Source organism: Crocuta crocuta, unplaced genomic scaffold (assembly GCF_008692635.1).
Source record: "Crocuta crocuta isolate KB4526 unplaced genomic scaffold, BGI_CrCroc_1.0 scaffold179, whole genome shotgun sequence".
NCBI lineage: Eukaryota > Metazoa > Chordata > Mammalia > Carnivora > Hyaenidae > Crocuta > Crocuta crocuta.
In genome coordinates, this window is record NW_027551568.1 from 11312482 (window position 1) to 11326868 (window position 14387).

The 14387-nt window shown below is 35.2% G+C and overlaps 1 protein-coding gene across 1 annotated transcript in view; it reads right to left on the reverse strand.

Annotated features, from left to right (window-relative positions):
• Positions 1-14387, reverse strand: part of FBXL5 (F-box and leucine rich repeat protein 5) — a 39431-nt gene that overhangs the window by 2268 nt on the left and 22776 nt on the right. The window contains exon 10 of the mRNA XM_077750402.1: positions 5682-5830. Coding sequence (XP_077606528.1) covers positions 5682-5830 — 149 coding nt within the window. The remainder of the gene's footprint in view (positions 1-5681; positions 5831-14387) is intronic.

Below are 14387 nucleotides of genomic sequence, written 5' to 3' on the forward strand. Positions count from 1 at the left end.
AAAGAAGGCATTTATGTTAATACCAACATAAGAAAAAGACTACTTACAACTAGAGACACAAAACACTATTTCCCAGAATTTAACTTTTCCTTGTATTCCCAAAATGGCATACACAAAATACCAAGGGCAAACTTCTTTGGATATATAGTCAATGAAGTATAATGTTCATGGATTTCAATATGGAAATGATAATATATCTTTAAGAAAAGAAACTAGTAAACTTTACAAGCATATGTGGGACTACAATGGGTTAGGACCTCATTTATTTTCAAATACTTGTGTTTAATTGTAAACCAGAGGTGATGACTGCAATATGAGGAACAGGTATGGGAGTGGGCAGTGGTAATATGGAAGAAGATCGGCCACATGTTTATAACTGCCAAAGTCAGTAACACATGAGACTTCATTATTTCCATGTTTGTATGTTTAAAATTTTCCCTAGCAAAAAGTTTTAAATTATTTCAAATATAATTGGGTTACAAGTCTATAATGTTTAATTTAATCAAAATTAAAATTTGTTCTATTTTAAAAATGAAAAGTTAGTATGTCAAATATTTAAAATTCACAAAGTAGCGTTTTGTTATTTTCCCTGAAAATATGACTCAAGGTTAGTCATCTTAACCAAAATCAAAATGTCTTAGTATGCATTATCAGATCTTTATTAAAAACTATTCTGGTTTGAAACTCTTCTCCCACAGTCAACCTCTGACCAAGTTTTCCTTCTGAGCAGATCTGCAGTTTTGTGCCAACTCTTCGTAGCGTCTTTCCTCACCCTCTAAATGCTCATTCCTGCTCTGCCTGCCAATCACCTACTACCTTTGGTCAAGAGCCCATCTCCCACCTCACTACCAAGGCCCTGACTGACACGCAGTCCCTGGGATGAAATGCTTGAACTGGTGGATTCGGCAAAAATATATTTCTCAGTATGTAATTCTAGTCCACAATTTTAAAGAGGGAGGAATAAGAGGAAAAGAGACTTGGAGACTTTTAGACAATTTTCCAACTAAAACTCCCTAAAATACTTTAAAATTTCCATATTCCTATTTTTTTAAAAGGACAGATATGTAAGGAAGAAACTTTATACTGTATTCAAAAATGGCCTGGGGAAAATCAGAAGTGATGACTGAAAGCAATGGAAATGAAGTACGCTACTAGTTCTAAGGCAGGGAATAAAAGGGAGCCTCAAAGGGGCCAACAGGCTCAAGGAAGCTATTCTAGAGATTCCTATCTTTCCGAATACTAAACAGCTGGTCATCATCTTCTCCAAAAAACAGGCTCAGCAGCTTCCAGTCCACCCCTGGCCACCTGGGTCACTTTGCTCTCCAAGTCTGAAGGATGGTAATACAGATAATAGGGGAAGAAAAATGTGTGTCCCATATTAGATTGAAATTAACCCAACCCTCCTTATCTGTTAGCATCTCTGTATTAACATCACAAAACAAATTCTCCACTTACATTGATATAAAATGTGCCCCCCCCTTCAAATATGCACAAGAATACCTGAGTTTCAATGGGACTCTAAGTATACAGAGTGAAGAGAGAGAATTAATATAGAAGTGTTTTCAAATCAGAAAGTAGGATCTGTGGCATCCGCCTGGCTCAAATCAGTGGGGCATCAGGTCTTGGGTATCAGCTTAGGTTACCATCTCAATGTTTTTGAGATCAAGCCGCTAGTCAGGCTCTGTGCCCACAGGCTCAGAGCCTGCTTGGGATTCTCCCTCTCCCTCTCTCTCTGTCCCTCCCCCACTCATGCCTGCTTATGCTCTTTCTCAAAATAAACATTAAGAAGAAAGAAAGAAAGAGAGAGAGAGAGAGAGAGAGAAAGAAAGAAAGAGAAAGAAAGAAAGAAAGAAAGAGAAAGAAAGAAAGAAAGAAAGAAAGAAAGAAAGAAAGAAAGAAAGAAAGAGAAAGAAAAAGAAAGAAAGAAAGAGAAAGAAAGAAAGAAAGAAAGAAAGAAAGAAAGAAAGAAAGAAAGAAAGAAAGAAAGAAAGAAAGGAAGGAAGGAAGGAAGGAAGGAAAGAAGGAAGGAAGGAAGGAAGGAAGGAAGGAAGAAAGAATCTATCTAGTGAAGCCAATGGGTACTTAAACAATAACTACAATACTATCTCAAAACTACAATCCCATCTTAAAGTCAATTACAGACCGGTTGTCTGATCCTAATAATCATGAAAGTGATGTCAACCATGAGATTTTATTCTATTTAAAGGCCTGGGGCAAAGCAAAAGTAAAGGCAACCACTGTTTTTAACTTAGGTTAGTCTCTTACTGTAGAAAACAGAAGAGAAAATTACAGTTTCCAAAGCATGAAAATCGTTAGCAAAGTTAACAGTGAGACTCTTAAGGATCACAGGACTGTTCAGACGTGGGAATAAATGGACAACAAAAAAAAGTGAGGCAGCATGAGGAAGAAATATGACTCAGATTATCTCCTACATTGTTTTGCCAAGTACCTCAAGCAGCCAGCAGTACTTCCATAAACACTGACAACTCAAAAGGCAGTTTCCTTTTAAATATTTGACTCCTCACCAGCAAATGTCTATGTCAATATAGAACAGAAAACTCAAATGGTTAAAATACAGGAAGGCTAACTCACGTTAAAGAATAATAAAGAAGAGTAAAATAAAATTGGCATTATCATTAAATAAAATTTTTAAATGCATAGTAAAAAATAAAGTTTATAAGAAAGCATTTTTAAAATATTAGATAAAAAGAGCTATAATATTAACTATAGTTATTTTCCCAAGTTTTTATTACTGATTGACTTGTTTTTCCTGGATTTTAAGTATACCATTTATGCTGTATATCTGCACTTACCTTCACTTACCTTCAATTCCTCTTTAACTTAAATTAGAAACATAAGAGAGCAAATCATCTGAGACTGTGTCACCTCCAGAACTATGAGCTAATCTATCTTAATTCATAAATTATACAGACATGGAAATGCAAATAAGTACAAAGAGTTTATTTGCTATCATTGTTCAAGTGTTCTTCAGAGCTCCAAAACTACGCAATTCCATTTAATACTTGTTAAATGACAGAGAATTTCTTAAATGTTATGGCAAAGAAGTCTTTTTTATATTTAAATCTTAACGTTATCAATCAAATAACAAATTTAAATGTCATGAGGAATCATTCAGAGGAATAAAAATGGCATTTTTTAATCAGTGCTTAGTTACAGTGTCTTGCTCACAGTAGATATTATTTGGATATCTACCACTAACTTAATCTTCCCCAAAATCTCTGCTCGTGCTTAGGAAACAGGTCATTCTGCTTTAATTATCACTCATTGCTTAGTTAATTAATATTTACTTCTTTTATCAGTATTTACTTCTTTTAGTTAGTAACCTGGTAGTTAACTATGTAAGCTTTCTTTTCACAGATACATTTTTAAATGTTACTCAAATACTTAAAATAGTTTATTACCTAAATATGCTCCCTATTATTCTAAGAGCATGTATAAAACGTATTAACTACTTTCAGAAAAAATAAAAATAATAATAAAAACGGGGCCCCATAAGTGGTCACTAAATATTTACTGTACAAATTAAGTTGTAGCAAAAGATACTGGATCAATCTGTCATCTTGCAAAACGGGATACAATGCAACTTTTATTCTAACACTTTCTAGGGTGTCCATATGTCCTTTTAAGGAAAAAAGTCTATCAGAAGACTGCTTTAAGAGCAATTGGCTGGAACTCTGGAACACAAGTTAATATGACAAGTCACCCTATAAACTTAAAAGGATTTCCATTTCCCCCAAATCATGTTGTAAGAAGATGGAAAGGGAGACTTAATATTGGATTATACAAGCACTATCAATTTCCTTTTAAATCTTTCAGTCAGATCTCTCCGTTAAAATTCACTTACTGAAAATTGCCACTCATTTAAAAAAAAAAAATCACATTCAACAAGAGAATGTAGAAGCTCCTTTAATATTTAGACACTCCTTTGGAGCACTTTAATATTTACATATTCAAAACCAGTTAAGATGAAATTAATTTTAACATCCTAACAAAATGCAAAAGATCTCATTAAGTATTTAACTTTTATCCAGTCACCTAAATTATTTCAGGAAGTTTTAAAAATTATACATGCAAAACAAGCAGGCAAATCATAAAAATGAACTGAAATCCAATCTCCCCCACCCTGTAATATCTATATACCCCAAAACAAATCTAACAAATTCAATTGTGGTATTTATTCCCACAAACATAACCTACGCTGGAATCAAGGCGGACAATTCAAGTACAACATACAGATAACACATTTTCTTATAAAAATAACTGTTTATTGGTTACTTTTCATAATACGTCCTACAAGCCTTAGGAAGTACAACTGCAAGTACAATGACATAACTGTGCATTAAAAAAAAAATCTCCCATCTCAAATTCACTGCCATCCATAAAAGCAGCAAGTGGTTCATGGAAGCAACCAAACTTTGTTTTTGTACACTTAGCAGGTTGCAACTAAAATGACATTCATTGTCACCATTCCTGGATTATATGCAGAAGGCAAAGAAATGTTCCTACTTAGTGTTGCTACTTGGAGAACAAGGAAGGTCATCTCCTGCATCACCAATGTGATTCCTCAAATAAAAGAGCTGCAATCCCCTGTCTTTTCACATGTACTTAAGGAAAATCTAATCTCCCAGAATTAGCAATTTGCTAACTTCTCTGCATTCAAGTATGTCATTAAAGAGACCATTCCTCCAGTCTTCCTGGCTGCTGTCAATTGTTCTTCCGGAGAGAAACTCAAGTGATATTCTTGTCATGTTAAGATGACACAGGCTTTCAAAGAAAACAGTTTATGGTATAAAAAGACAGGTGCACAGCAGAATCTGAACTATGCGAATATTCTCCCAGTTATAAATACAGGGGGTGATATGCTTACTAATAATTAAGGACAAGCTCTTTATATGCTTCTAGAAACTCCAGTCTCTACCAGTAACTATTAAAAACCCAAAAGGGCACTGAATACCTCAAAAAACAAAACAAAACAAAAAAAATCCATATTGAACAAGCTCAGTGCAGGGCAGGGATAGGTTTCAAAAATAGAACAAAACAAAACAACTATTAAAAGTAGGTTCGGGAATCAATCTCCATAATACTATGAATTTTAGTCACATCTAAAGCAATTCAGCCTCTTCGATATCACACAGCAACTCCCACCTCAAACTTCTATGAGATTTATTTGGAACGAGAGCGAGGATCCCCATGAGGTTCCCATTACCAAAGTCCTCCTTTTCCAACTGCATTTTTTAAAGTTGTCCCACAAGAAAGCTGAGTGATCGTCCCTAAGAAAACAGTATATCTAGAACGTCAATACATCTAAACTGTTAATGAGTGTTACATCACTAGAAGAATTTCCCAAAATTCTGTAAGAATTTTAGTATTTCTACAACTGGCCATTTAAGAATTTATCAGACTACTACATATCCCAAAAATCTGGTATGATGGATATTTGAAATACCCATCTGCAAGAAAAACTTACCTTTATAGGAATTAATTAATGAAAACATATGATTTTTTTAAATTTTACCAAATGTAAAAGACTATCTCTGAAAGTAAAACAGTTTGGTAATTACAAATCTAGAAAGTTAAATAGAAACCCTAAGAATTCTCAGAACTGCTAAAAATTTTTAAACATATTCCTTCAAAATTATCTCATTATTAAAAGGCATTACCGTTAATGTTGTCACAGTAGTAGAAGTATTCATCGTTTAGAGAAGGACATGCTGAGACCAAATCCTGCAAGCCCGCACCAGTTACAGTAAGACAACCAGAGAGGTTAAGATGCTCCAAATAAGGCAGCCCTCCTCCCAGAGTCAAAACCCTGTAAGAGAAACAATCCACCAATTAGAACATATTAATCTATGAAAATTACGTATGCCTATGGCCTACTGGACCACTATTAACAGATCTTTCAATTTGGTAATGACAAAATTCAAGAATTTCTATAAAATACAGTATTAACCTCCTACTTAGGCAGCAGTAATTTACCTGAGAAAAACTTCCTACATTTTTCCTCAAGACATTCAATTAAACAAGTCTATGAAATTTTTCTTTAGAAGAACTTAAGAGTAACTCAAGTCTTAGAAAGAAGTACTAAATATTAGAACTGTGATCTTCACTCTCCTAAAGATTGTCTAAGTGAAAATTATCGAGAAAATAATGGACTAGTTTTGACAGTTCCTCAGAGTTAGAGAGTTAGCATATGACCCAACACTTCTCCTAGCCATGTACCCAAGACAACTGAAAACATATGTTCACATGACAACTTGCAAACAAATGTTCACAGCAGCATCATTCATAATAGCCCATTTAATTTCAATTAACTAAACGGAATGGATAAACAAACATTATACAGCCATAAAGTAGTGACATACACTACCATACACACCAAAGGAATGATAAGTCAAAAAGGCCAGACCCAAAAGGCCATATAGTGTGTTAATCTATTTTTTTATTATTTTCAAAAAAAAATTTTTAACGTTTATTTATTTTTGACAGAGAACAAGCAGAGGAGGAACAGAGAGAGAGGCACACACACAGAATCCAAACCAGGCTCTAGGCTCTGAGCTGTCAGCACAGAGCCCAATGCGGGCCCTGAGCACACGAAACTCGAGATCATGACATGAGCCGAAGTCAGACGCCCAACTGAGACACCCAGGCGCCCCTGAACCTATTTTTTTTTAAATGTTTATTTCTTTTGAGAGAGAGAGAGAGAGAGAGAGCATGAGTCAGGGAGGGGCAGAGAGTGAGGGTGAGAGGGAATCGCAAGCAGCTCAGCTATGTCAGTGCAGAGCCCTACAATGGGGCTCTAACCCACAAACCATGAAATCATGAGATCATGACCTAAACAGTAATAAAGAGTCGGACACTCAACCGAGCCACCCAGGTGCCCCTGTATGAATCTATTTACATGAAATATCCAAAACAGACAGATTAGACATAGAGACAAAGGAGATTAAGAGGCTGCTAGGGGCTGGGGGCAAAGGGGAGTAACTGTTAAACAGTATATGATTTCCTTATGGTATGAAGAAAATGTTTCTGAATTAGTGGTGATGCTTGCCAACCTTGTAAATCTACTAAAACCACTGATTTGCACACTTTAAAAGAATGAATTTAATGGTAAGTGAATTCTATGTCAGTAAAAATGAAAACCTAATGGCATAGCCTAAAATAAAAACATTAATATAAATAGGATAAAATGAGAAGTGAGCTAAAATAACAATGGCAGAGCTAAAAAATATCAAGAACAAAATTGAGAACATTAGTTTTCTGTACAATATATAAAGCAATATTACAACAGCAAAGTTCTGAAAACTGGAATAGTCCATCTTAGATGTCAAGAGAGGTCCTCATTGAGCTTAATGGGAAATCAAGTCAAAATTAAATATGCAATTATGCAATTATAATATCATGATACACGGTCTCCCAGAAACACACAAAATGGCACTGGTGGCGGGAGGAGAGAACAAAAAAGGTTCTTAAGAAGGGACATTTACACTGTGATAGAAAAAAACAGATGTTAGCCAATAAATGTATGTTACAGAGAAAGCAAATACAAATGTCTAAAGATAAGAAATATGGTGCCTTGGAGGAAGAGAAAATAGACGCATATGGCTAGAGATATTAGTGTGTGTGTGTGTGTGTGCGTGCGTGCGAGACAGAGTGTGTGTGAGGTCTATCTGTTGTCTTTTTTTTTTTTTTTTGGCAGGAGTGTGGATGTGACCAAATTAAAATAAACTACACAGGTAAGCAAAAGCCAAGAATCTGGACTTAAAGTGCAACTGAACTCACTGAAAGGTTTAGATAGAAGAGTAATAACAAGTAATAAGAAATGCCTTCTAGGAAGATCACTCCAGTCTGCTTTTTATCACCAACACCCAAGTATGTCAGGCACAAGCCTCAGCTATAAAATTCAAAATGAATAAAATACAGGTTCTGCCCTCAACTGGGGAAAGAAATATTTAAACAAAGTATTGACAATATATGCAATAAGAAAAATAAGTTACAGAAATATACATAAATTACAGAAACAGTACAGACCAGGAATGATTCCAAAGTAGTAATCTTTAGAGGAACAGAACAAAATCCAGAATTCAACAATGTATAATTCACACCATCTGGTATCCATCAAAAATTACTAGACATTCAAAGAATCAGGAAGGAAATCAATCAATAGAAACAGAACAATAAATATGATGGGATTAATAGACAATGACACTAAAACAGCTTTTATATTTTAAATATGCTCAAGGACTTATAAGAAAATATAAACATAATGAACCAAAAATATACATCGTTTAATACCTTTGTATACTTGTATATTTACATATGTTATTATATGGCTATGTGTGTGTATAATACATATATATATGGGTGGGGAACATACCAAATGAAACTTCTACAGATGAAAAATATAATTTCTGAAATAAAAATACACTGAAATTAGCAGTGATTAGCAGTGATTAGACACTATAGAAAATATAAGTGGACTTGAAGACACAATCAGATTAGCCAAAATAAAGCATCACCAGCAGCACCACCACCACAAAAATCAAAAAACGAAAACAACAACAACAATAACAAACCTTGGTATTATGGATTAAATTATTATCACCTCTCCCCCTAAAAATATGCTGAAGTCCTAACACCCGGCATCTATAAATGTGACTTTGGTTGGAAATAAGGTCTTTGCAAATTTAATCAAGTTAAGATCAGGTCACTGGCATGGACCTTAATCTAATATGACTGGTGTCCTTATAAAAAGAAGAAAATTTGGATATACACAGAAATGCCATGTGAAGACACAGGCAGTGACTGGAGTTATGTTGCCACATGCCAATCAAAACAAAGGTCTACCAGAAGCTGGAAGAGTTAAGGAAGGATCCTCCCTTAGAGATTTTAGAGGAAGTATAGTTTGGCCAACACCTTGATTTGGAAAGCTAGCCTCTGGAAATGTGAGAAAATAAATTCTATCATTTTAGTTATCAGTTTGTAGCAAAGACACTGCCATTTAACATAGCACTCTATGTTCTAGTCAGAGTAGATTAGAAAAAATAAATAAATAAAAGACATCCAGATGGAAAGGGAGTAGTGAAATTATCTTTGTAGATCACATGATCTTATATGTAGAAAACTCTAAAAAAATTCATACAAAAAATTGTTAGAGCTAATATATTCAGCAAAGTAGAATACAAAAGTCAACATGCAAAAATCAATTATATTTTTATATACTAGCAATGAGCAATCAGAAAAGTAGACTAAGAAAACAATTCTGTTTACAATAGCATCAAGAAAATTAAAATACTGATGATTTTCATCAAAAAGGCAAAAGACTTAAACACTGAAAACCTAAAACACTGCTGAAAGAAATTAAAGGGGACTTAATTAAGGGACACAACAGCATTATTCACAATAGCTAAAAGGTATAAATGATCCAAGTGTCCAATGATGACCTCAATGGATAAGTAAAATGATGTATAAATACAGGGAGGTATTATTCAGCTATAAAAAGGATGAAGTTCTGGTACTTGCTACATGGATGAAACCTTGAAAACATTATGCTAAGTGAATAGACCAAACACAAAAGGACAAGTGTTATATGATTCCATTTATACGGTGTATCTAGGATATAGAAATGATGCAAATACTCAGAGACAGAATGTAAAAGAGAAGTTACCAGAGACTGGGAGGGATGGAAGAACAAGGAGTTACTGCTTAATAGTCACACAGTTTCTGAGTCTTGAAAAACTTTTAGAACTAGATAGTGGTGAAGGCTACACAATACTGTAAATGTGCTTAATACCACTGAAATCTTCACTTAAGAATGCCTAAAATTTGGGGCGCCTGGGTGGCTTAGTCGGTTAAGCGTCCGACTTTCGCTTAGGTCATGATCTCGCGNGAATGGCTAAAATGGTGGAGCACCTAGGTGGCTCAGTTGGTTAAGCCAGGTCTCGATTTCAGCTCAGGTCATGATCTCATGGTTCTCAAGATTGAGCCCTACATAGCACTGACAGCATAGAGCCTGCCTGGGATTCTCTCTCTCCCTCTCGCTCTCTGTCCCTCTCCTGTGGGTGTGCTTGCCTTCTCTCTCTCTCTCAAAATAAAAAAGCATTAAAAAAAAAAATGGATAAAATGGTAACCTCTGTAGAACATATACTTTACCATAATTTTTTCTTAAACGCATACAAACCCTAGAGCAAACATTATGTAAATGAGGTACTAGTCAATAGGAGAAATAAAACAAGATGCTAAAAAGTACTTAATAAATCCAAAAGAAGTCAGGAAAAGGCAGAAGAAGAAAAGATGAAACAAGAGGATAACAAACAGCAAGATGGTAGGCATAAATCTAACCATATTAATAATTACGTTAAATGTAAATGGTCTAAATAGATCAATCAATAACAGAGAATATCTGATTGAACCAAAAAAAGTAAGACCAGGGGCACTGAGTAATTCAGTCAGTTAAGTGTCCAATTTTGATTCCAGCTCAGGTCATGATCTTACAGTTCATCAATTGGCCTGCACTGAGCTCCAGGCTAATAGCGTGGAACCTGCTTAGGACTCTTTCTCTCCCTCTCTCTTCTCCTCTCCTGCATATGCATGCACAGTCTCTTTCAAAATAAAATAATTTTTTAAAAAAATCTTGATTTTTCAATCTTCATTTTTATAGTTAATGCTCTTGTCACAAGCCCCATATAACCAATTTGCCAAAACTAATGTTATCCATCCCTGAATTGAACATAATGACTAATACAGAAGGATATGCTGACAGGTCCCTATCGGCATCTCTGTTCTCATACATTTAAGTTGTATGAGTGCATGAGTGGTATCTGTTCTCAAACCTACTGACACCAGTTGTACTTATTAATGTAATTAAACTGAAATAATTTTTAAACCAACTAAACAATACAAAAATAATTGTTTTTAAAAATTAAATTTGCATTTGTTTCCTTAGCCTTTTCCCCAAGAAATGCACATAAAATGTACTAACTTTATTCCAATCTCTACTCAAAAAATACTTTTCAAAGCCTTTCCTGTCTATCAAATATGAAAGAGCATTCTCTGTATTCTCTACTCCATAAACTTTACTTTTCTTCATAACATTTAGTGTGATATTACATGTTTACTGTCTATTTCTATCACTAAATTATAAACTCTATGAAAGTGGGGAATTTGTCTTATTTACTCAGGATCTGTAGCAATTAGAACAGAGGTGCTCAATAAATATCTAAATGATATAGAAAGATTCCTTCAGGAAACTAAAGAAGTCATTTGCACCCAGATTGCAGACTTATTCAGTTACCTACCAATCTAAATGATACTAGATGAGATATTCCTATGTGGTTCCCTGTCATTGAAATTAATTCTTCCTTAAATTCAAACTCAAAGTGTTTATTTCAAGGATATCTCATATGCAAACTCCTCACGACTCCTCGTAAAAACTATAAGGCAGAAATGCAACTTATTTCCATTCCCAATAGCAGTAAGGTTTCTCTTTATTATTTCTAAGGTTAATAGTATCAAAACTTACTAAGTGCCAAAATCACACTATGAAGTAACAACTAAAAATCACTTTCATGCTTTTCTTCAAATTTCACTTAGGAATTCACTTATTGCCTTGGAGGGAAGTAGGGGGTGGAAACTCCTTAATATTCAAATAAAGCCCTATAATTCTGCTCTTAGATGAAATATGCCCCTTTCTAGCATTTTCCAGACGTTACCAGAAAGTTTCTAAATCCTTTTTCACTGAAAGCAAATAGAAGACACGTCTTAATTAAACTCATCAAAATTTTGACTCCCTTTGGAATTGATTTTTAATTATATAGAATTGTTAATAAATTCTGGCTTATTTAAAAATATCCCAACAAAACTAAGGAAACACAGGAAAACTGCCACTTCATCAGACATCACTGCAGTTCTGAAATATTACAAATGGTCATACATCTTATTTCATTCTTTGAACAATAAAACTGGTCATGTTGAAAACTCAACTGAGGGACACCAGGCTTTTTCCTCAGGGTTGTGAATTCAAGCCTCACGTTGGATGTAAAAATTACTTAAATAAAAATTAGAAAGAAAGAAAAAAAGGAAAGGAGGGAGGGAGGAAGAAAGAGTAACTAAATGGAGCCACAAGTAAGTTTTAATAAGACATAGTAGTAATAAAAAAAATAATGGTATTAGTTTTAAATTGAACCAAGAATCCCTTTTTACTTTAAAATCAAGTTACATTAGTTACATTCAAACACAACTAAAACCACATCAGGAATAGATATATAAAATCAATCGGTTAAGTACCCGATTCTTGATTTTGGCTCAGGTCATGCTCTCACAGTATGTAGGTTCAACCCTTGGCTTGGGCAACAAGCCCCAGGCTGGGCTGATAAAGCCAGAGCCTGCCTGGGATTCTCTGTCTCTCTCTCTCCTCCTGCCCTGCTCATGCTCTCTCAAAATAAATCAGTAAACATTTTTTTAAAATATATATAACATGGGCACCTGGGTGGCTCAGTTGGTTAAGCGTCTGACTTTGGCTCAGGTCATGATCTCACAGTTCAGGAGTTCAAGCCCCTGTCAGGCTCTATGCTGACAGGTTGGAGCCTGCTTCAGATCCTCTGTCCCTGGCTTTCTCTGCCCCTCCCCTGCCCATCCTCTCTCAAAGTAAACAAACTTAAAATATATATATATAAAATTATATACACACACACACTATATACATTATACACACACACACACTGTATATGCCTTTTTTATAATGACCTAACTTCTTAAAGAACAAAGAGAATATAGAAGGCTACTCAAAAAATACTAGTTTTCTGCTTTTCTACCTTCCATTTATATGCCACCAACCCACTTCTATAGACTTATATTCTACTATTGCTCAATTCATATCCTTACTACAACCAAACTGAGTATCAAGCCTCCTCTAAACATTCCTTATTGAGTCCAACTTAATCTGCTAAGAGCATACTTAGGAGAAAAGGGGGAATATTAGGCTTTATGTTGGATGAACTTTCATTGTTTAGCTTGTCTAGCACCCCATTATTAAAGAGCCTCAATAAAATTCAAGTCTATTATAGAGTAAAAGAGAAAACACGTAATCAATTCCCGAAAGTTCGTATGAAAGACAACAAAATAATTATTGCAGTTATTTTTTTTATTATTGCACATTATTAATGCTGAGAACAGCCATAACAAAAGAACCTAACAGCAGCTACAACAGCGTTTTACTACTGTATGTGCAAGTCATCCCCACTGCTTGCAATGGTACCTTCTCCCACTACCACCTACCAAAATTCTTCATTTTTCTTCAAGATTCAACACAGTGTCATCTCTTCATTAAAAAAAAAAAATGGTGTTTGTTTTTTTTAAATAGCTTCCATGCCCAACATGGGGCTTGAACTCACAACACTGTGATCAAGAGTCAGATGCTCTACTGGGCCAACCAGGTGCCATTAAATTTTGTGATCATTTACTACAATTGAATGAGAGGTCAATCTTTTTCTCCTTTGATCCCCACAGAAGCTTTATTTGACATCCCTTGAAGAGTGGACACAAATGGGGCGCCTGAGTGACTCAGTCAATTAAGCATCTGACTCTTGATTTCAGATCAGGTCTTGATCTCACGGTTTTTTGTGTTTGAGCTCCATACTGGGCTCTGGGCCGGAAGCATGGAGGCTACTCAGGGTTCTCTCTCTCTCTCTCTCTCTCTCTCTCTCTCTCTCTATCTCTCCGCCCNTGGGCACCTGGGTGGCTCAGTTGGTTAAGCGTCTGACTTTGGCTCAGGTCATGATCTCACAGTTCAGGAGTTCAAGCCCCTGTCAGGCTCTATGCTGACAGGTTGGAGCCTGCTTCAGATCCTCTGTCCCTGGCTTTCTCTGCCCCTCCCCTGCCCATCCTCTCTCAAAGTAAACAAACTTAAAATATATATATATAAAATTATATACACACNTCTCTCTCTCTCTCTCTCTCTCTCTCTCTCTATCTCTCCGCCCTTCCCCCACTCACTCTGTCTCTCTCTCAAATAAATGAACATAAAAAAAATTTTTTTAAAGAGTGAACACAAATAACACACAGCAACAGAATATGGTATACATTATTTTCTTCTCTGCTATAAGGCCTTGAAGAAAAAACCATTTTATTTATCTTTACATCTACTAAAGCACCTTAGAAAATGTGTAGACGTTTGCTAAGCACTGATTAAACTCTCAGCGGTCTTCCATGAGTCACAAAGAATTTAAATTGACTGAAATGAAACTTCAAGCTCAGGTTATATTGCTTCAGTGCTCTGAAGTAGGACAGACTATGGTGAACTCTTCTGGTTAAATAAATCAGCTGAAGGGAATGATTTACATTTCAATTTTTTTTAATGTTTATTTTGGAGA